Source organism: Lepisosteus oculatus, chromosome 14 (assembly GCF_040954835.1).
Source record: "Lepisosteus oculatus isolate fLepOcu1 chromosome 14, fLepOcu1.hap2, whole genome shotgun sequence".
Lineage (NCBI taxonomy): Eukaryota > Metazoa > Chordata > Actinopteri > Semionotiformes > Lepisosteidae > Lepisosteus > Lepisosteus oculatus.
In genome coordinates, this window is record NC_090709.1 from 40,048,087 (window position 1) to 40,071,124 (window position 23,038).

At 47.2% G+C, this 23,038-nt stretch overlaps 1 protein-coding gene and 1 long non-coding RNA gene across 7 annotated transcripts; both read left to right on the forward strand.

Moving 5' to 3' along the window:
• The first annotated feature begins 552 nt into the window (after positions 1-552).
• Positions 553-6,163, forward strand: LOC138242406 (uncharacterized). The gene is made up of 5 exons (XM_069197876.1): positions 553-1,075; positions 2,373-2,723; positions 3,402-3,557; positions 4,810-4,877; positions 5,457-6,163. Exons 1-5 carry the CDS (start codon positions 1,045-1,047, stop codon positions 5,619-5,621), a joined length of 771 nt encoding a protein of 256 aa, XP_069053977.1. The 5' UTR covers positions 553-1,044; the 3' UTR covers positions 5,622-6,163.
• Positions 6,164-8,484: 2,321 nt separating this feature from the next.
• Positions 8,485-22,033, forward strand: LOC138243010 (uncharacterized). 6 transcript variants are annotated; one of them, XR_011191880.1, is made up of 9 exons: positions 8,492-9,145; positions 11,196-11,346; positions 11,670-11,817; positions 12,380-14,387; positions 14,517-14,594; positions 15,085-16,476; positions 16,616-17,729; positions 17,866-17,910; positions 20,340-22,033. It is a non-coding gene; the product is annotated as an uncharacterized lncRNA (long non-coding RNA). The 6 variants fall into 6 exon arrangements; XR_011191878.1 differs by having other exon boundaries at positions 8,488-9,145; positions 12,380-16,476; positions 16,616-16,716; positions 16,873-17,729; XR_011191879.1 differs by having other exon boundaries at positions 8,491-9,145; positions 12,380-14,594; positions 15,091-16,476.
• The last annotated feature ends 1,005 nt before the right edge of the window (positions 22,034-23,038 follow it).

The following is a 23,038-nucleotide window of genomic DNA, read 5'->3' on the forward strand; positions in this document are numbered from 1 at the left end:
TTGCAGCTGTCGCTCCTGAGCTGGGCCGGGATCTGTGGGGGGACGCTAAAATGTTTTAATGTTTTTAAAACATTTTTAAACCCCTTGAGCTCCCTGAGGTGGGTCAGGGGTTCGAGATAGTGCAACGCATACGGTCACCATTGCGGGTTGTGCGAGCCGGCTTACCAGCGCGGTGACGTCACCGCCCTCCCCTGTAATAGCAGGGCCACAGCCGCTGGGCTGACGGGAGACTGTCTTTTGACTCAAGAAGCTGGTTCCCTGCTGTGTGACGCCGGAGACCCGGGTTCGAGTCCCCGAGGGTGGGGGGCCGACGTGAACCCCGAAGCATTACAATATTATTTTGCAGAATGTCGCAACTGGAAATGCAGTATTTCCTCGGTATCACACCAGCGGCACCAGTACTTACTGGAATAAGGAGAAAGGCGGGGCGGCGGAAATATTGATCCGTTTCTGAAGGTTCAACAATGACCGTGTTTTATTTTCGAGCCTCGGCTGGCGCTGAACAACACAGAAACATTTTTTAGTCTTAATTCTTCAAAGGTGAGAGTGATCGCTCCTCACAGTCTCTCCCCGCACAATCACACGTGAAAGAATTACTTCATTTTGAATGTTCAGTGATCACCAAAAGCGACCTAAGGGGCCACTGTTTAGCATTTCGTATAATGAATGGAATGAAGCTATTGTGAAGGTATTGAATTCAGTTATAAAGTTCTACTACACTGGCAAGTACAAGAAACAACTAAGTCGACTCAAAAAATGACGTCCTTACCCGAGCATCAGCATCAGGAACACAAGAAAAAGGAATCACGTAGTGTATTTACGGCTAATTTGGGCCGTCACAATGCAGTGTGCTATTGATTTTCTCACAATACATTGTAAAAAAGAGAGCTGCCCTGGTGTGAGAAGAGATCACTTGTCTCTTGGTCACCTGATACAATCTTAGTGGCCCCTCGCCAATAACAGCGCGACACAGGTACACGAAGTGGGAAGTTAGAAACTCTTCCAGTTCTATCGCCCACCAGACACACGACACAGCGCCGTGACATGGAGGCACAGACTCTACTGCTCTTACCCTGTGGGTAACTCGCTTTTTCTTCCTTTCTTCCTTTATTGCAACCTGCTATGATCTATGTAATTAATAAGACGACCCAGTCAAAATGTCAGGAGCGCGAAATAAGCAATTTTAGTTCAATTTAAGTTCAAGATTTCGGTTGGCGCATGTTGCTCTTGAATTAATAATAAAAAAAAACGTATTTTGCTTTTCCAACGCGATATCAACTTTAAAGTTATAATTAACAATCCAGTTTATTTTATCCTTTATTTTAGGATAAAAATAAACTGCTTCGTCATTTTGAAACTATTATTATTATTATTATTATTATTATTATTATTATTATTATTATTATTTTATTTTGCTAAGACTAGTGTTTTTCAAGACATGATTGCCTGTTCTCAGGAGATGTTTTTACAGTCCTCACGATCCATGAAGAAATGACATTTATTATCACCGATCTGACATTAGTACAACCAATCCATGTTTTTCAAGCCGAATGTATAAAACTACATTTTCATATTAAAATAGAAATAAAGGCATCGAATAGAATTGCTAAGGTGGGTAATAAAAATTACACCCAGTTGAACTGATAAAGGAGTCGGAACAGGAGGAAAGATGAAATTTCGTGCGGGTGTTCAGAGCTGGACGGCGGACAGGGGCTGAGAGACCGTGTGTGTCTGTATCTGTGTGTGTGTGTTCACATTTCCAAAGCAACCCCGTTTGTCGAGCTTAATTACAATTACCACAGTATTGCTCAAGTACAAAAACAGACCCCGCTTGACTGCAACAGAAGATCTAACTACACTGTACGGAAATACTAACATGAACATACTCTGTGCTTACTCGCTCGGGGTGCCCCGCTACTCTCAACAACACATCATCAGTAGGGCGAAACTAACCTGTCTCACGGCGGTCTAAACCCAGCTCACGTTCGCTATTAGTGAACAATCCAGCGCTTGGTGGTGAATTCTGCTTCACAATGATCGGAAGAGCCGACATCGAAGGATCGAAGAGCGACGTCGCTATGAACGCTTGGCCAGTTATCCCTGCGGTAACTTTTCTGACACCTCCTGCTTCAGACCCCAAAAGCCATACTGTCTACTTACAGTATTTGCAAAGTGCCAGACTTTGTTCAACTAATAATTACCGACTAGCCGTTGTAAGTAGCTGTGCAATTTTCAATAGGAACACAACTTGCTATAATTTGAAAACTGTTTTAATTCTGAATGTAAAAAGTCTCCAATAGGCCTTACGATGATGCAGTATGATTTCCTATGCTTTCCAAACCAGCATAAAGTCCTTTCCGAATTCTCTGCAGGCGCTGCTGTGTGGGCTGTGGTCTCTGGAGCAGTCAGTCTGGGGGACACAGTCACCCTGCCCTGTGACCTCGAGCTCCAACACGAGACCACCTGGTTTCTGCAGCGTAACGAGACCCTGGCTCTGAGGATTTTAGCCAGTAAGAACCACGTGGAGCAGCAGACTGAGCCTTTTGACTACAAGAATAGACCGGACTCTCGCTTCAGCCTGGTGCTGAACCCCTCCACTAACTCCTCCAGTCTGAGGATTGAGGGGGTCACAGAGACAGACCAGGGGCTGTACTACTGCGCCACCAGAGACAGAGGAGAGATTCACATCGGAAAAGGCACCAGGCTGAGGCTCCATGGAGGAGGTGAGAACAGTTTTGTTAAGTGTCCTGTCCAGAGTGTGAGTGTGAGTGTGAGTGTGTGTGTGTGTGTGTGTGTGTGTGTGTGTGTGTGTGTGTGTGTGTGTGTCCTGTGATGGACTGGTGTCCTGTCCAGGGTGTGGGAGTGTGTGTGTGTGTCCTGTGATGGACTGGTGTCCTGTCCCAGGGTGTGTGAGTGTGTGTGTGTGTGTCCTGTGATGGACTGGTGTCCTGTCCAGGGTGTGTGAGTGTGTGTGTGTGTCCTGTGATGGACTGGTGTCCTGTCCAGGGTGTGTGAGTGTGTGTGTGTGTCCTGTGATGGACTGGTGTCCTGTCCAGGGTGTGTGTGTGTGTCCTGTGATGGACTGGTGTCCTGTCCAGGGTGTGTGAGTGTGTGTGTGTGTCCTGTGATGGACTGTTCCTGTTTCCTGTCAGGACAGCTTGTAACTGTTCTGAAGTTCTGGTGTAGTGACGTCCTGTGATGGACTGGCTCTGGTGTCCTGTGTACCAGGAGAACAGTCCTGTTCTCTCTGTCTCTGCCCTGTCTTGAGCCCAGGGTTTCCAGGAGAGGTTCTGGGTTTTACTGTGACAACAAGGGGCTCTTTGATAAGAGATGGATGGAATGGTGATAATAATCTGCAGTCTTCTAGCAATCTTCTGATCTTTACAACATTTTTGTTGTAGCGCCAGAGCAACTGAACAACACGTCTGAAAATGCCACCTGTAGGACTGAACCCCATCGTGAGTGCTGTACCCTGCTGGTGTGGGTCCCTCCAGTCTGCGCCCTGCTCTCGGCCCTGGTCTCCTCCGCCTGCGTCTGCTGCCTCTGTCACCGGAAAGGCAAGATGATATTGATGGTGTCGGATACAGTCGCTGCCTCATGCCTGAAGCGCTTCTTCCTGCTTCTAGTGTGATAAGGGGAGTCACATACAGACACGACGTACAGGCCAATCTGGACTGCCAGGAAACCTGTGATAATGACAGTGCTCAGTAATATTGTAGCAGTGCTCAGTGAGACAGCAGCAGTGCTCAGTAATATGGTGGCAGTGCTCAGTGAGACAGCGACAGTGCTCAGTAATATGGTGGCAGTGCTCAGTGAGACAGCGACAGTTCTCAGTGAGACAGCAGCAGTGCTCAGTAATATGGTGGCAGTGCTCAGTTAAACAGCGACAGTGCTCAGTGAGACAGCAGCAGTGCTCAGTAATATGGTGGCAGTGCTCAATGAGACAGCGACAGGTGACAGTGCTCAGTGAGACAGCGACAGTGCTCAGTAATATGGTGACAGTGCTCAGTGAGACAGCAGCAGTGCTCAGTAATATGGTGGCAGTGCTCAGTGAGACAGCGACAGTGCTCAGTAATATGGTGGCAGTGCTCAGTGAGACAGCGACAGTGCTCAGTAATATGGTGACAGTGCTCAGTGAGACAGCGACAGTGCTCAGTGAGACAGCGACAGTGCTCAGTATTATGGTGGCAGTGCTCAGTGAGACAGAGACAGTGCTCAGTAATATGGTGGCAGTGCTCAGTTAAACAGCGACAGTGCTCAGTGAGACAGCAGCAGTGCTCAGTAATATGGTGGCAGTGCTCAGTGAGACAGCAGCAGTGCTCAGTGAGACAGCGACAGTGCTCAGTAATATGGTGGCAGTGCTCAGTGAGACAGCGACAGTGCTCAGTGAGACAGCGACAGTATTTGTTGATATAATAACTTTGCTCAGTGCTTACCTTTAGTCAGGTAGATGATTCCCTTATACATGTATAGGTGATAAACAGCAGGGGGTGTCCAGACTTGATTAAATACCTTTACAAGTACACATGTACACTAGCTCACACGTCTGGGGACAATATGAACAATCTGCAGTGTTTATTTCTGATTAAACTCTGCACTGCTGTCTTTTTCATAGAACTATTGTCCTGTTATAAATTGTGGTGTATAGCAGACAGTGCAGACTACCTAGATAGATAGATAAGACTTTATTGATCCCAAAGGGAATCATGATTCCCTGACTGAGTCTAGTCTGTCTCCTTGTGCTGCTCCTGCCTGATCGCAGCAGTGTGTGACAGCAGGTGTCTGTTTCTTCCTTCTCTGCCAACCCAGGGGCCAGACACACTACAGACCCCCCGCAGAGCAGGAGGAGCAGGAGAGGAGAGCAGGACCGCCAGCAGGTACCCTGTCTCTCTCGGAGCAAATATCATTCCCACAACATGCCGAAGTACATTTCCATGACATACTCTATAGAACAACACACTCCAGGAACATGTGCTAGAACATGGCCAGGACATGTGCCAGAAAAAAAAATGTGTTCTGGTACGTACTGTAGAACACAGTGGAAAACAGAGCAGAGAGTCCAATGGAACCGAAACCATCTAAATATTCCGTCTGTTGAGAAAGGTACGGTTAAGGATTCAGTCTTTTATTGTGATTGATATATGTGTTTGCTCAGTACTGGACGCTGGAGGGCTACAGTAGTACTGTGCGATACCAGGGACTCGCTACTGCGCGCCGAACACGGTGCCCCCGGTAGGCGAGGATTGTTTTGACCTCGGAACCGAGCCCGCTGGCCCTTTTCCTGTCAGTGAAGTGAGTGCAAGCCAGCAGTCTGCGCTCCCGTTTGAGAAGTTGCTGTCAGCTGTTCGTTAAATGACAGTAAAGAGTCATTAAAGCGTGCGTATCGAAAGTTGCCGCAGTTCGAAGCCCGGAGCCGTGCTCAGCTGTCCGGTGAGCTTCGTGTTGGCTTTTCCCAGGACGAGGAGACAGAGGTCCAGTACGCCACCCTGGACATCCGAGCCGCGCCGAACCGCAGCAGGAGAAGTCCGGTCCAGAGCCCGGAGTCCTGCACCTACTCGGACATCGGCCGCGCCCGAACCGGGCAGGCGGGCAAGAGGACAACGGCGCGTCTCGGTTACTGACTTTACACGAGCTTTTCCCCAGGAGTTTTCTGAAACAGGTCTGTTGATACCGGCGGTGGGGCAGCAGTCTTCCGTGTTTGGCTCAACCCGAGATGAAACAATTAAACAGAGTATTTTCCCAGTTAAGACATGTGCAGGGCTTTTGTGAAAGGTCTTCCGCAGTTAACCAGTCATCAAAATGTTCATTTCGATAACAGTTCGGTACCTTTCTCGATCAAAATAGAAACCCTCAGGGCGGGTGAGCAGTTTTCACAGTAAACCGTCGGTTTAACGGGCTTCGGATTCAACAGACGAAATCTGCTGAAGAGGAATTTTGTGTCTGTAAAATCAGAAAAACGAGACTCTCCGCGCGTTAAGCGGAAAATAACACAAATATGAATGAAATGTTAAACAGGACTGAAGTTTAAGAAAAGCAATGTTTAGCCTACCCAACGCTAGCCTAAAGAGGTACTGTAGGTCAGTTGTTCACGACGAATGTTGTATGCTGTAGCGAATTTTATACAGTAATAAACAGCTTATATACTTAATCATAAAATAACCAACTATTTGAATTGACTATCTTAATTTCACATGTTTATATATTTTTTTTCTCATTGAACCGTGTGATTTTGGGGCTGGAAATTCGTGATGTAATTATATGACATTTGTTCGGTTATACTGGGTGTACAATGCATGCATTTCTACCGTGAGGAACAAATTGGGTTCCGTTTTCGCTTCCAGTTTACGTGTGGAAACAGGGACATAATTGCGATTAATTGTGCAGCGTTGGAGAGCCAGCATTCCTCCACCCGTGTCGGCAATTTGTCGTGAAAAGACTCGAGTGGCGAAGCTGTCGGTGCACAATTGCTGCTGCTGTTCAGTTTTTGTGTCAAGAGTTTCACTTCCTGTTTCTGAAATAGTGATTCCTCAATAACAACAACAACAACAACAACCCGCCTCAGGCAAGTTCTGGCAACCAGCAGTGCTCACGGTATTACATAAATTAGTGATCAGTAATTAGCTGATTGTCTGAAGCGAATTCTGTCTTCTGACCCGAAAGCGTTAGGGGTGCCCACCCCCGTGTGAGTGGGTGCTGTTTAATGAGCCCGTTCGCAACTGGTTTATGTGACACAGACCCACGCCCGACGTGTCTGGAATTTAGGAGGGAAGAACATGCAAACTCCACACAGACAGCGCGTCTCAGCCCGGGAATCGAACCCGAGACCCAGGAGGCGTGCAGATGCCTTCGCTGTAGCCAATGTGGACAGATGCAGAAGGGTCTTGTTCTTCAAAGGACCCGACGAAATTGAATTGATGTCACCCTGTTCTTTTTGGGGAATAGAAAGAAAAGGGAGCCAAGGGAAGTCGTGTTGCTTTTCTTTTTAGGTTCATGTTCAAATATTAATTTGCACCAAAAACAAAAAGCAGTGACAAAAAGGCTGCTTTAGTCTCATTTAAATTCGAGGTCAGCTCATCGGGGCTCAGAGGTTTTTTTCCCTGCTGCTCCACTCTGACCACCCAGAGCTGGTTCGTCTACCCTGAGTTATATTAAGACCATGAGTGTAGCTGTAGCTGGTGTCAGCAAACTCTGAAAACCACAGAGCCCAGTTCTGTATTTTAAACCTGCGCAGAGCACAGAGCTGGGGAGAGGTGTGAGGACATCAGAGGTGACAGAGACCTCATCTCTCCCCCCCCCCAGTGTTTCCACTGACAGCGAGACTGCAGGACCTGTGTGTTTGATCTGAGAGGAGAGCAGAGAGGGTGTGGGGCTGTGTGTGAGTGACCGATTCTTCTCCGTGTGCAAAATACATGAGATCACAACACTACTAGAGATGTACAAACCCACAGTTCTCATTTCCTCAACCACAACTATTTCCACCAGCCTGTAAAAACACTTTATTAATATTCACAGTAAAAAAGAACACAGTTTATTCCCTTTGTGTCTTTGTGTCTGGTTAGTATTTCACTCTTCCTGCTCCCAGTTTGTCTTGTGTGTTGAACGTGACACCGTTCACTGGTGTTACAGAAATGTTTTTATGAAGCAGTGAATTGTGTCTCTTCAAGCCCACAGCAAACCCTACTGGCCAATACTGACTGGACCTGCAGGACACAGTACTGACTGATACTGACTGACCACAGAGGAGCTGAGCTCTGGATCTGCAGGGACACGGTACTGACCGACACTGACTGACCACAGAGGAGCTGGGCTCTGGACCTGCAGGACACAGTACTGACCGACACTGACTGACCACAGAGGAGCTGGGCTCTGGACCTGCAGGACACAGTACTGACCGACACTGACTGACCACAGAGGAGCTCGGCTCTGGACCTGCGGGACACAGTACTGACCGATACTCACTGACCACAGAGGAGCTGGGCTCTGGACCTGCAGGACACAGTACTGACCGATACTGACTGACCACAGAGGAGCTGGGCTCTGGACCTGCAGGGACACGGTACTGACCGATACTGACTGACCACAGAGGAGCTGGGCTCTGGACCTGCAGGGACACGGTACTGACCGATACTCACTGACCACAGAGGAGCTGGGCTCTGGACCTGCAGGACACAGTACTGACCGATACTGACTGATCTCATTGTAAAGGACAGAGACAGACTTTGGGCTGTACTACAGCCTGTTCAGACTCTTATTAGACACACTGTATCAACACACCAATTTTACAATATTTACTGCTTTATTTCCCCCTGTTGTGCAGCGCTGATCTGCATGTATGTTTGATTTGGAAATCCTGAAGCTCTTTTACGACCCTAAAGCATCTTTTCAATTGAAAGAGTGAATTGGAGAGAGTTGTGCTATGGTATTGTTATATTAATAAACGGGGTTACCGGAGATTAAAGTTAGCCAGTACGATGTATTATTATTTTTATTTGTTTAACTTTTTATTAGTAAAGCAAGAGGAAAAAGAATACAAACAAGAGCGCATATAACATATCAGTTACATCGTCAGGGGTACATATTACAATGCAAATACACACTATAAAAAAGTTTAAACAGAAAATAAAGATAAGGTCCGCTCAGCTTTCATGTTTTTACATTTCGAAATCTGTAAGTCTGTAAACACGCCTTTGCATCTACTTCGAACAGTTCAAACAGGACTCTTCCCAGATCGTTTCACTTTGTGTATACAACAACGTGCCAGTGTAAGTCAATTACAAAAGATACAAGCCAGTATTGCTTTGATGGAAGTCACATGCGCTGGCGCCGCCTTAGGTACGTAATCCACAGCTGTCCAATCAGGCCCAGGAATATCACCTGGACCCGCCCCCCTTGTTAGCGACGAGGCTTCCTGACGTCATAAAAGAGCGCCGGATGTTGTTCCCTCGTTGGGAATGTAGCAGGTGTGTTTGCTGTTTCGCGGTAGCGGCGAAATTTGTTTTGGCTCTTCGCTGCTGTCCTTTTCTAAGACGGGCGAAGACCATAACCAGAGTCTCATGCTCAACCGATATTCCGGGTCACTCGACCTCGCTGTGGGCTTTGAAATGGGCGAGTTTCCGGCGGACGGGCGGCTGACCCGGCGTGAGCGGTGAGTATCCGGACACACGCTGACCGAGCCTCTCTAGAGCAGCACCGACACGTCCGCTTCCAAAAAGCGTCTGAAATAGCTTAGTACACGTTTCAGGGGTGTGACTGTGCGTGCTGGGAATGATAAAATATCCTGTTTTTAATTAATAAATGTTCTGCACATTAGTTGTGGTGGAGGGGAGTCCCCATTACCTGTAAAGCGCTCTGAGTGGAGTGTCCAGAAAAGTTTCCAGTTTCCAGAAAAGCGCTATATAAGTGTTAGCACTTATTATTAATTATAATTATTATTCTCTGTGCCTTGAAGACCTTTGTTTCCAGTTTAGAGCTCCGTGATTTTAATGAGGAGCTTTTCTGGCTGACTCCAGACACTTGATAATTCTGTTTAATGAACCTTTTGAGCTCCCCGGAACTATGCCACTCTCCTGGGACAAGTGAGAAATGTTTGTTTTTTTTGGATGCGAGACATTGATTAGTCGCCTTAATATAGCGGGGGTTAGTCCTGTGAGCTGACTTCAACCCTGCAGGCCTGTGTCTGTTCCCCTAGTTAACGGCAATAACGTCAATATTCATACTTTTTCGTTACAAACTGAATAAATCTTCTTATCTAATGGCTCAGATCTGATTAAAGATCACACCCACAGAAAGTGGGAGATGAGATTGTCTAATTTTACTAACTAAAAAAAGTATATGGAAATATTAAAGATGAGGAGATCCCCTGAAGAAGGCTTCACAGCTGAAACGTTGTATTCTTCTCAGCAGGGAATAATTACTTGTTCCTTTGCAGACTAAGCATGCTGATGCAGCTCCCCACCTGAGCTAAGATTAGGAGATGTTGTACTGTAACGGTTTATATGAAACATCTTAGTTTTAAACCATTTCTATTAACACATTTACAACTTATTTAAAAAAACTTTGCAGGAGATGCAAGTGTCAAATGTGCATGTCCCCTTCTGAGCTTTTTGTGAGTCACTCAATGCTTGGAGATCATTGAAGTTTGGTTCAGCACACTCTGCAGTTTCAGGCTGCGAAAGGGAGAAGCCATCTTGTCTGTGCTTGTGAGTATCACTCCCAGCTCTTAGTTACTCGAGGAGAGCTCCGTCAGCCCTGCGCAGGTGCAGTGTGATTCTCTCAGCCTTGTCCCCGGTGAGTGTGACGCAGGTGTGTCCCCCCCAGATCCGGGGAGCAGAGCTCGTTGGCTTCTCACTGAAACCCCAAAGTGCCCCCTGGGTAAAGTAACTGGGGTAGTGAGTTATCTGAAATAGGGGCTGAGGGGTTGATGAAGGAGAGGAGCCCGGAGGAGTGAACCTGCCTCAGTCTTGGGAACTGGAGCTGAGACGTTGACCTCCTGCTCCGGTGTTCCGGCTGTGTCTCCCTCCCATCCGGAGCAGTCTGGAAGATCTGGGAGAAGCCAACAGGAAGAAACTCCTCCTGGACCTCGACTCTGGGAGGAGCCCAGCGCCTGGACCCCCCCCCCCCCCCCCGAAAACTGGGGCTGACCAGGAAGAGGAGGAAGAGCCCCTGGAGACTTGGGTTGACCAGGAAGAGGAGGAAGAGCTTGGACCTCCTGGAGACTTGGGTTGACTGGGAGGAGCCCAGGGTTGTCATCAGAACTACGGAACAAGGGGGAGAGAGAGCCTGTGGACAACACGCCTGTGTTTCTCCAGGACGGGTCACCAGAACAGCAGCTCTGGACCGGAGCAGTCGGGACTCGGTGGAGCACAGGCTGCCTTCAGGCCTGTTTATTCCCACCAGACACAGCTCCTGCAGGAGGAACCTGACCCTGCAGGCAGGGAGAGGTCAGGGAGGCTGTGGGACAGGTGGGGAGGGACTGGGAATGTGGGAGCTGCCCCCCGTGTTGGGGAAACAGGATCAGGCAGCCAGGGGTGAAATGGGGTAAAACTGTAGGGCAACACTGTACTCTCTGATTTTTAAACTACAGAGGCCACTACAGAAGATTGCTCAAAGGATTTTTTTGCCATGAGTATCATGTGTTACTCAGTGGAGTCTCCAGGTGTTGGTTTAAAACTCTGAGCTGTCCTGTTTCTTAATAGAGATGCTGGACGTGTCCCGCAGGTTCGCTCATACAGGGACACAGTCTGGAAGTCCTGCTCCCTGATGGAGTCCGTGAGATCAGGGTGATCTCTCTCAGGAGTGTCCCACCTCTGTCCTGACCAGGCACAGCTGGGATCCTGGATCAGCCAGGTAGAGAATGGAGTTTGTTCTCTGTGTGTGGTTCAGGGTGATGTGTGGGGTCATGCGATGTGATTTTCTGTCGTCTTTATATTGTCTGTGTGGGCGGTCGTCTCTGGAGGAGCCAAGCTCAGAGCAGTCAGACTCGGGGACGCAGTCACCCTGCCCTGTGACCTCAAACTCCGAGACGAGACCACCTGCTTGAGAAAGCAGACCCCGTCTGTGGGGGTAATGGCTTATAAAAACCCTATACAGCAGAGAATGATCCCTCTGACCACTGGAAGGGACTTGACTGGTGCTGCAGGCTGTCTGATCTTCCTACTTGTGTTTTACAGGAAAGGAAGAGCCTACCCCTGACTTGAACCCTGAGCCCTGCCCAGCCTGACAGGAGATCGCAGCACGAGTGAGTCTGATCTTCACCCTGTTCTCTGCTCTCCTTCTGCATGTGTCTCCACTGGCTCAGTCACGGAGCAGGAGAGAGAGGTGAGAGAGACGCACCTGTCCTGTATGTATGTATATAATCTAGAGACACACCTGACCTGTGTTTATACAGTCTAGAGGCACATGGTCTAGAGACACACCTGACCTGTGTTTATACAGTCTAGAGGCACATGGTCTAGAGACGCACCTGTCCTGTATGTATACGGTCTAGAGACGCACCTGTCCTGTATGTATACGGTCTAGAGATGCACGGTGCAGGGTTGCACCTGACCTGTATTTCAAAGAAGGTTGTGAGTTTGGATGTGGAAGTGATGACTGTCTGATACCCTTGAGCTCTGGGGCACAGTGGAAGCAGGTCTTGTCACCGACGGTGTTAATGACGTCTGTCTTGTTTCAGTTTAAATGAAAGATCTTTGTCAAAAATGCAGTTAGACAGGCTTGAGAACTACTTCAGTGTCCGGTTTATTCTGGACGTAGATTTGAGCTTCGACAGTATAGAAATGACTATTTTGACCATATGATGTTAATCCTAATATCTGACCAAGTATGAATATGTAAATAAAGCTTTTTATTATTGTCGTTCATCTCTGATCCTCCTCACAAGCCCACGAGATTCCCTGGAAAACAGACGGGCGTTCGGACCAGATCAGCGGAAGTCTGCAGGAGTTGCTTAATGAAGGGACTGCTTTGTACCAAAACAACTGAAAACCTGACAGAATTAACAAGGACTCCTTTTCTTGGATATTCTCTGTACTTGTTAACCACTGAAGAGACGGTCTGGTTTAGTCTGTTTCCTGAATATTTTTTTGTATTGCATAGTGAGTTTACTGTTTAGTCACAGCCCAGTCTTTGTCCCGAATATTTACTTTTATTCACTGTACTGGTTAGTCACTGGGATTGGTACTCACAGTACTAAGTAATCCCTAACGGGTATTCACTGTAGTGGCCTGTCAGTGTGATTGGTATTTGTTGTAATAGATAATTACTTAATCACTATACTTTGTATTCACTGTGGTTGGTACTGAGTATTCAGTGTAACAGATAAGCGGCGTGATGATTATTCTCTGTGACTGATAGTCCCTGAACTGTGTATTCACTGTCACAGATAACTTTGTGTTGGAAATTCACAGTAATGGTTTACAAGATATACCCTGAAATGGTAAGTCACTACACTTGTTCGTGTCTTTGCTTATTAATTATTTTATTAAATGTTGGACACTAAACCAGTCACTGTCTTTTAGGAATAATTGTCTCTTCACTCTGCTGGGTGTTCACAGAAATGGCTGCACACAAAAACGGTCCCTCTGTTTTGTGAATGATTATTGTACTACATAGTCACTGTTCTGGGTATTCACTGGGATGACGAGGGGAGTGGGGTAGTGTCACTGGGATTGGTCACTATATTAAGTAATCACTGTAAAAGATTTACTGTAGTGGCCTGTCACTGTCATACATAATGATTCATTCACTATGGTTTGTACTGAGTGTTCACTGTAATAAATGTCTGCACACAAATAGTCAGTCTATTTCATTAATAATTGTATTATAGTCACTGTGCTGGGTATTCACTGGATTGGTGAGTCACTAAACCAGTTGGTCTCTCTGTGCTCACTGTAAAGGTGAGAGGAGTGGGGTACCAGCCAGTTGAAGCCAAAGAACATTCCTGTGTGACACTGAACACGCTCAACCGAAATCTGTGGGATCCTGAAGGAGGAAAAGTCAAGAGGAAGGACAGATACCCCGACATCGGAGCTCTCTCCCAGTCGGACACCAGGAGCCCTGACGCCCTCATCCTCCCCCATCGGCTCCATCTCTCCGGTCGTCTCGTCTGGACGTCGGGCTCCAGGATCTCAGGGAAGGTTCCCTCCTCCCAGCCCGGCTCAGGCCTGAGGAGTCTGGAAGATCAGGGAGAAACTCCTCCTGGACCTCGACTCTGGGAGGTGCCCGGCGCCTGGAGACCCAAGGGTGTCAAATTTATGAAGGGGGGGTGCAAGGGTGTCATGGGGGAGAGAGAGCCTGTGGACAACACACCTGTGTTTCTCCAGGACGGGTCTCCAGAACAGCAGCTCTGGACCGGAGCAGTCGGGACTCGGTGGAGCACAGGCTGCCTTCAGGCCTGTTTATTCCCACCAGACACAGCTCCTGCAGGAGGAACCTGACCCTGCAGGCAGGGAGAGGTCAGGGAGGCTGTGGGACAGGTGGGGAGGGACTGGGAATGTGGGAGCTGCCCCCCGTGTTGGGGAAACAGGATCAGGCAGCCAGGGGTGAAGTGGGGTAACACTTTTTACCAGGCTGGAGAGGGTGCCCCCAGACCTCCAGGTAGAGGACAAGAGGATGTTCTTGACTGGTCACCACAGGAGGGGACAGGGTACCCCCATCATCACTGAAGGGCACGAGGCGCCAGGCAGGTGAGTGCAGACCAGGTGAGTCTCTCCTTCACTGGCTGTCCCTCGCAGGTGACGCTGGTCTTACATGATCGGTGCTGATCAGATCAATCTGGATCCACAGACTGAGGGGACAGAGCAGGAGTCGTCTCGGGGAGACATCCAGGGTGTCCCGATCTCCTGCCTGCTGGAGCCTGTGAGGATGACCATGATGACGAAGAGCTGCAGGTGACCCTGATTCAGGCTGCTCTTTGGAGACGAGCTCCAGGCGGAGAGCCAGTGGACGACTCCTATCGGGGCTCCAGGGGGTGACCCTCAGGGCTGTGTCCTGACCTCCTGCTGTCTCTCGCCCACAAGAACCTGGTCAGTGTGCTGTTGACACTACACTCTCGAACCCGAGTCCAACACCAGCCTCCAGCATGAGCACAAGGTCAGGTTAGTCCTGTCACTCCTGTGTCACACTCAGGGCATGAACACACAACCCTACTAGTGAGAGGAGAACCTGCACTAACTTATAAAGTTACTAGTATTGATATTAGAGCCCAGTGAAGTAGTTATTCTTGAATTAATAGTAATACTATTAGTAGACTTATTTTATTAGCAGCACTATTATTGGAAGCAGTATTATTGTTGTTTTCAGTAGCAGTACTTGTAATAGAAGCAGTGTTGCTGTTTTTTTTTCCAAGAGGACACTAGTAAGAGAAACAGTTCTACTGTTATTTTCAGCAGAAACACTGGTGATAGAAGCAGTGTTCTTGTCACCTGTATGTAATATGTATGACACCACCATCAGGACTAGAACAGAGAGCTCAGACATGCCTCTGCTCTGTTAGTTGTGAAAGAATCCACACAGCTCCTCTGTGCTGAGTGATGTGTAGTTATTGTACAGCTGTAATAGTTAAGGTCAGGTTTTCTCAATCTGGAGTGACAGGTGAACGCTGGGCTGAAGACAGATGACCAGGCACAGAGAGACTGCAGAGCCAGACTGCTGCCCTCAGACACACGAACCAGCTGTCACAGTTGTGCAGCCTACAGCAGCGTGTCCTGGGATGGAGGTGGGATGCTCTCTCCTGTCTCTTTTCCCTTTTGCCATTTTCCAGTAAGTCTGGTGGCTGGCACTGGGAAGACATGCATGTATGATGATTAAACCCTCTCCTGTTTCCTCTTCCCTAATTTTCAAGGCTGTCCAGAGGCTTCCAGTGGGAAGACGGGTATGGCTGGGAGTTGGGATAGAGGTTGGTTACCCTCTCCTGTGTTTCTTTTCCTTAATTTTCCTGGATGTCCAAAAGAATTGACAGTGGGAAGACAAAGTGGAAGGGGAATTGGAACGGAGGTGGGAATCCTATTTTTTTTTCCCAGCCAGTGGGAAGACCAGTGTGGATGGAGTGTTGGGATGGAGGTTGATGCTCTGTCCTCTGTTCATTTCTGTAGTTTTCCAGAATGTCCAATGGGAAGACGGGCTGTCCAGTGGGAAGACGACGGGTTGTAACCCTCTCCTGTTTTCTTTTCCTTAACTTTCCGAGATGTCCAGGGGCAGACAGTGGAGAGATGAGTATGGCTGGGATAGAGGTTGATGTTCTCTCCTATAATCCTTTCCCTGATTTTCTAGGATGTCCATAAAATTGACACTGGGAGGATGGGTATGGAGGAGGAGTTGGAACGGAGGTTGATGGTCTCTCCTGTCTCCAGCAGTGCCTCCTGCTCTGAGGTCAAACACCAAAATGTCAAGGGTCAAAGGTCAAGATGGACTCAATGCGGGAGCAGACAGTGGGAAGACCAGTGTGGATCGAGTGTTGGGATGGAGGTTGACGCTCTGTCCTGTGTTCATTTCTGTGGTTTTCCAGAATGTCCTGAGGCAGACAAGATGGGTTGTCCAGTGGCTGACAGTGGGGAGACCAGTATGGATGAGGAGTTGGGATAGAGGTGGGATGCTCTCTCCTGTGATCTTTTCCATTTTCCAGGCTGTCCAGAGGCTGCCAGTGGAAAGATGAGTATGGCTGACAGTTGGGATAGACGTTGGTTACCCTCTCCTGTAATTTTTTCCCTAATTGTCCAGGCTGTCCACAAGCAGACAGTCGAGAGGCAGGTGTGGTGTTGGGATTGATGCTGAACTCTCTCTCCTGTATGATTTTCCAGGCTGACCGGAGGTGGCCAGTGGGAAGACTGGTATGGTTGGGATAGAGATTGGATGTTCTCTCCTTTAATCTTTTTCCTACTTTTCTAGGATGTCCAGAAAATGTCAACCCTCTCCTGTGTTTTCCAGGATGTCCAGAGGCGGCCAGTGGGAAGACGGGTATGGCTGGAAGTTGGGATAGAGGTTAGATGCTCTCTCCTGTAGTCTTTTCCCTTATTTTCTAGGATGTCCATAAAATTGACAGTGGGAAGATGAGTATGGAAGGGGAGTTGGAATGGAGGTTGGATTCTCACTCCTGTCTCTCTTCTCCCTAATCTTCCAGAGGCCAGAGGCTGCCAGTGGGAAGATGGGTATGGATGAAGATTGAACCCTCTTCTGTATTCTTGTTCCCTAATTTTCCAGGATGTTCTGAGGAAGATGGAGGTAAGACCAGTGTGGATGAAGGTTGATGCTCTGTCCTGTGTTCATTGCTGTAGTTTTCCAGAATGTCCTGAGGCAGACAGTGGGAAGATGGGTATGGCTGGGAGTTGGGATAGAGGTTGGTTACCCTCTCCTGTAATCTTTTCCCTAATTTTCCAGGATGTCCAAAAGAATTGATAGTGGGAAGACGGATTTATAGATGGGAAGATGGATTGGAGTTCAGATGCTGTCTAGGATGTCCAGAAAACAGCCAGAGGCAAGACTAGTGTGGATGGAGGTTGACGCTCTGTCCTGTTGATTTCTGTAGTTTTCTAGAATGTCCAGTGGCAGACAGTGGGGAGACAGGCATGGATGAGGAGTTGGAATGGAGGTTGGAAGCTCACTCCTGTCTTTTTTCCCTAATTTTTCAGGCTGTGCCAGAGGCTGTCAGTGGGAAGACCAGGATGGATGAGGAGTTGGAATGGAGGTTGGATACTCTTTCTTTTCCCTAATTTTCCAGAGTCCAGGGGCTTCCAGTGGGAAGATGGGTATGAAAGAGGTGTTGGGGTTGACACTGGACTCATTGGACTGTATTTTCCTAAATTTGTTGAGGCTGACAGTGGGAGGACAGGTATGAATGAAGATTGAACCCTCTCCTGTATTCTTGTTCCTTAATTTTCCAGGATCTTCTGAGGAAGACAGTGGAGAGACTGGTATGGATGTGAAGATGGAGTCGGGGTTGGGTGCCGTCTCCTATTTCTTTTCCCTAATTTTCCAGGGTGTCCAAGTCAGTGGGAACATCAGTGTGGATGGAGGTTGATGCTCAGTCCTGTTTTCATTTCTCTAGTTTTGCCAGAACGTCCAGAGGCTGACAGTGGCAGACTGGCTGACAGTGGGAAGACCAGTGTGGATGAGGAAGACAGAATGGGGGTTGATGGTCTCCTGCTCTCGGAGTTCATACACCAAAGTGTTGGGGTCAAAGTTCAAGATGGACTCCAATGCAGGGGCAGACAGAGGGAGGACCAGTGTGGATGGAGGTTGATACTCTGTGCTGTGATCATTTCTGTAGTTTTCCCAGAAAGTCCAGAAAGGCTGACGGTGGGAAGATGGGTATGGATGAGGTGTTGGGATTGACATAGGACTCATCGGACTGTATTTTCCTTATTTTTCCAGGTTGTCCAGTGGGAAGACCAGGTATGGTTGGGAGTTGGGATGGAGGTGAGAAGGTCTTTCCTGTCTTTTTCTTCCTCCTTGTCGGTCTCTGTGACGTTTCTTGAGCTGGGTGTCTTTCTCTCAGTCCAGCTGCTTGTGCTCTGTAAAACGCTACACTTCTGCAGTATTAAACAGGGCTTTTTGACTGGATTGCAGGTTTGATTCCAGAGGGGGACACAGTCTTGTACCCCAGAGTGAGGTACTTTGCTCAGATGGACTGTTCTGATCAGGGTTATCAGTGGCTGTACTGTAGGGAGTGGAGTGCTGACAATGGTGTACTCAATTCTCAAGAGTATTGTACCTTAATACACTTCGTCTGTGTTGAACTTTGACCTGTACTGAGCTTTGTTACTCAATGATATAGACCAGGGTGCTGAAGTCTTTCCTATATAATACTTGAACACCCAAACCTGTGTACTGTACTCCCATCTCCACTGAGCGTTAATACTGGTAATCCTCACACTTGTATAAGTAACTCTCTCCTGTCCTGAGCTTTAATTCTCAATGACAGACCTGTGTGCTGAGCTATCCTGCGGACTGTGCTGTAATACTGAAACCAGGGTGCTGAACTCGTACTTAATTTAATTCTCACATTGACACACGAGTGCTGGACTCTCACCTATTACTGTGCTTTCATACTCGTGTGTACTGACCCCTCATGTGGACTGGACTATCATACTTAAACCAGTGTGATACACCTGTGTGCAAAACTCACCTTTACTGTGCTTTAATACTCAAACCTCTGCGCTCGGCTCTCACCTGGACTCCACTAAAATACTTATTAAACCACTGTGCTGATCCCTAACTTGTAAGTGAGGTTTAATATTCAGCGACGTGTATGCTGAACCTTCATCTGTAGTGTACTTAAATACTCAAATCTGTGTGCTACCCTGTGAGACTTAATATGTACTGACACACCTGTGCGCTTTAATCTCACCTTTTTATAGCTTTTTTTAATGCTCAAATCTGGTGGGTAAACCCTCACCTGGACTGTACTAAACTACTTAAACCAGGGTGCTGAACTCTCCCTTGTACTGAACTGGAATACTCAGTGATGCACCAGTTTGTCGAACCTTCACCTACAGTGTACTTGAATACTCAAGTCTGTGTGCTGAGCTGTCAACTGTACTATGAGAGTACTCAGCCCTGTGTGATGAACTGTACTGTTGTAATGCTCAGACTTGTACTGAACTTCAATATTCACTGACATGCCTCTATGCTGAACCTTCATCTGTAGTGAACTCTTGATTGTACTGCGCTTCAATACTCGGCGACGCCAGTATGGTGAACTTTCACCTGCCATCTTCTTTAATACTCAAATCAGTGTGCTACACTTACCTTTTTACTGGGTTTTAATACTCAGCGACTGTATAATTTACTTTCAATGTTTTTAATGTTTTAATACTCAAATCTGTGTGGTCGGCTCTCACCTGGACTGTACTAAAAATAACTGGTACTTTTAATTCTGAAACCTGTGTTCTGAACTCTCATCTGCAGTGAGCTTTAATACAAATTCTTGTTTGTAATGTGTGGTAATACTCAAACGGTACACTAAACTCTAGCTTTACTGTACTTTAATACTCAAATCTGTGTTCAGCTCTCACCTGGACTGTACTAAACTACTTCAAGCAGTGTGCTCATCTCTCGCTTGTATTGAAATTTAATACTCAGTAACACAACTGTCTGTTGAACCTTCACCTGCAGTGTTTTAATACCCAGATGTTTATGCTAAACTGGCAGCTGTCCTATTAGGGTACTCAACCCTGTGTGATGAACTGTAACCTGTACTGTTGTAATAGAGATGTGAACTCACAGCAGACTGGTACTATTTTGCTCTGCTCAGAGTTGTGTACTGAACTATCACTTGTACTGGCCTTCAATGGTGAAAACCATTGGACCTACAGGACATTTATGACAGATGGGGCTTGAGGAAAGCTCTAGGCATCATCAAAGACCCCACCCACCCCAGCTACAGCCTCTATGACCCTCTACCATCTGGAAAATGGTACCTGGACTACCAGACTCTGAGACGGTTTATACCCCCGCACTATCAGACTATTAAACTCCCAGCCTCTCTTGCCTATGATCTGAACCTCACAGTGCCTTCTCTCTTACCACAAACTCGCACACACGTTGAAATCTACCCCTACCTTACACTCCCCATTTCTATCCTTTATTCTGTTCTGTTGATGCATGTTTTTCCGCATTGCCTGTTGTCCTTTTTAATATACAATTGTATTGGTTTTTTTTTTGTGCCACTTATAGTCTGAGCACAAGCTCAATAGCATTTTATCCCATCTACCTGTATGAGTATAATGACAATGAACTTGACTTGAATCCTCAGTGTTAAACCAGTAGGCTGACCTTTTGACCTGCAGTGATCTTTATAATACTCGTGTCTGTGTGCTGAACTCTCATCTCTTCTATTTAAACAGGTGGACTGTACTCTAATAGTGTGGCTGAACTCGTACTTGTAACTGAGCTTTAATACACAGTGACATGGATGTAGAGTGAACCTTCAGCGGTAAGTTACTTTAATACTTGAGTCTGTGTGCTACACTCGCCTTTACTCGGTTTCAGTACTCAGTGACGCTCCTCTGTGCTTTACTCTCACTTGATTATGATTATAATTACTCAAATCTGTGCTCCCCTCTTAACTGGACTGTACTAAACTACTTTCCCCCTGTGTGCTGAACTCACTTGGACTAGATATTAATTCTGTGACACAACTGCTTGTTGAACCCTCACCGGCAGTGTTTTAATACTCCAATCTGTGTGATGAGCTGTACTGTGCCAATGCTCAGCCCTGTGTCCTGTCCTGTTGTAAGACTGAGCTGAGTGTGTTGAACTGTCACCTGTACTGTTCTGTCATACTCAGCCCTGTGTAGCGTACTGTGCTGTAATACATGGACTGCTGTACTGAACGCTGATTGTACACTGTTGTAACAGTCACCCTCTGTCCTGCATTTCAGTGTAACATACAGCCTTTAGTCTTTAACAGTCACCTGTGCTCTAGTGTCATACCCTGACTTGTCTACTGTACTGTGTTGTCACCTGTAGTGTTTTGTAATATCCTGCCATGTGTACTGATCTACAATGTAATAACCCGTTTGGTGTACCAAACTCTCACCTGTAATCTATTGTAATTCCCTGACTTGTTAACTGTATGGTGTTGTAATACCCAGCCATGTGTACTGTCCTATAGTGTAATAACCAGTTCAGTGTACCACTCACCTGTGCTAATAGGCAGACATCTGTACACTGTCATGTTAAATGTTTTCTATATTGTATTACTCAGACCTGTGTGTTGTATGGGGATGTGAATGGTCACTTGTATTGTTGTATTACCCAGCTGTATGACAGTGTAATAAACACAGCAGTGTGTCAAACTGTCACCTGTGCTCTAGTGTAATACTCAGTCCTGTGTACTGTACTCTCCTGTTAACTGTTACCTATATTGTAGTAATACCTAGACCTGTACTGTATGGTGATGTGAACTGTCACTTGTATTGTTGTAATGCCCTCTGTGGTGTATGATGGTGTAATTAGAGCAGTGTGCTAAACTGTCACCTGTAATCTAGTGTGAGATCCTGATCTCTTGTACTGTGATGTCAACTGTCACCTGTATGGTGCTGTAATACCCAGCCATGGGTACTGTACTATAATGTAATAACCTGATCAGTGTACCAAACTGTTACCTGTACTCTAGTGTGATACTCAGACCTGGGTACTGTGGTGTTATGTTAAATGTTACTTGTCTTGTAATACCCAGACCTCTGTATTGTATGGGCATGTGAACTGTCACTTGAGTGATGTAATACTCAGCTCTGTTGTATGATGGTGTAATTAGAGCAGTGTGCCAAACTGTCACCTGTAATCTAGTGTAATACCCTGACTTGTCACCTGTATTCTGTTGTAATATAGTCTGCACTATAATAAGTGGACCTGTGTACTAAACGGTCACCTGTACTCTAGTGTAAGAGTCAGACCTGTGTCCTGTACTGGTGAATGTGGACTATTGTACTGAGCTGTCACTTGTACTGTGTATGAAGCCTGGGCCCTCTGTCCAGTAATCCACTGTACTATGTGTAGTTAAAACAGTGTTACTAATATAGTACTGTAACCTTTAGCCTTGTCTATTATGTGAACCGTTATCTCTATTGTGTTTTAACAGCCAAAGTTGTGGACTGTAGTACTTGCCCCAGGAGGCCAACAGCTCCCCTGTACTCCACTGTCCTACTCAGCGCACTGTTGTGTACCTGAAGGTGGACTCTCACCTGTACTGTATTGTAGCACTCCCGTCTCTGACCTGTTCTTTTTTAAAAGTGTCTGAGCTCTTACTAGTGTTGGTGTAACCTCCCCCCGTGACCACACACCAGTCTGCTGCTGTCACAGCTGAAGGCAGGCGTTGATGTTCTTCCTCTAGGGAGCTCCAGTACTTAAAGATGGACCCAATCTGGTGCTGAACTGTTTTGTATTCTGTTACACCGTGCTGAGCCTCTCCCTCAAGTTCAGAGCTGCCGTATCCTGAATTAACAGAGGTAAGCTGGGGGGAGGTTATTGTACACGTGTGTGCGCATCAGTGGCTAGGGTCCTGCTCTACTCCTGGGCTGTGCTTTGTGGTTGTGGGCTTCACCGGAAGTAGGTCTCGTTTGGGAAATGTGGCCTCTGTCATCCTGAGTTGTGCACAAACGTGCTCCCCCTGTAGCTGAAGGTAAAGAGAGCTGCCTGCCCTGTGCCTGTGGTCAGTAAGTCGAGGTGTGAGTGAGGATATTGACCCAGCTGCTGCCTGTGCTCACGAGAGACAGGGGGAGAGCTGGAGCTCCTCAGTGCTCAAGGGTAAAGAGGTGAAACCCCTGGGCCAGGACCCAAACTGAGCCGTGGGTAAGGAGGTGAGTCTGGGGGTTTCCTGAGGGCAGAAGCTGCTGTCTTCTGTCAGTATGACCTCCTACCTGTTTCAGATTGAAGACTCCTCAGTTACTAACTCATGTCTAAAGGGCTGCAGCACTTCTCTCATGAAGAGTTACCCCAATGGGGAGCAGAGGTGCAGTAACAGCTGAGCTCCAGCAGAGGGCAGTGTGTGCAGGAGAGGAGGTTCAAGAGTCCAGGTTTTTTTATATTTGCCATCTACCAC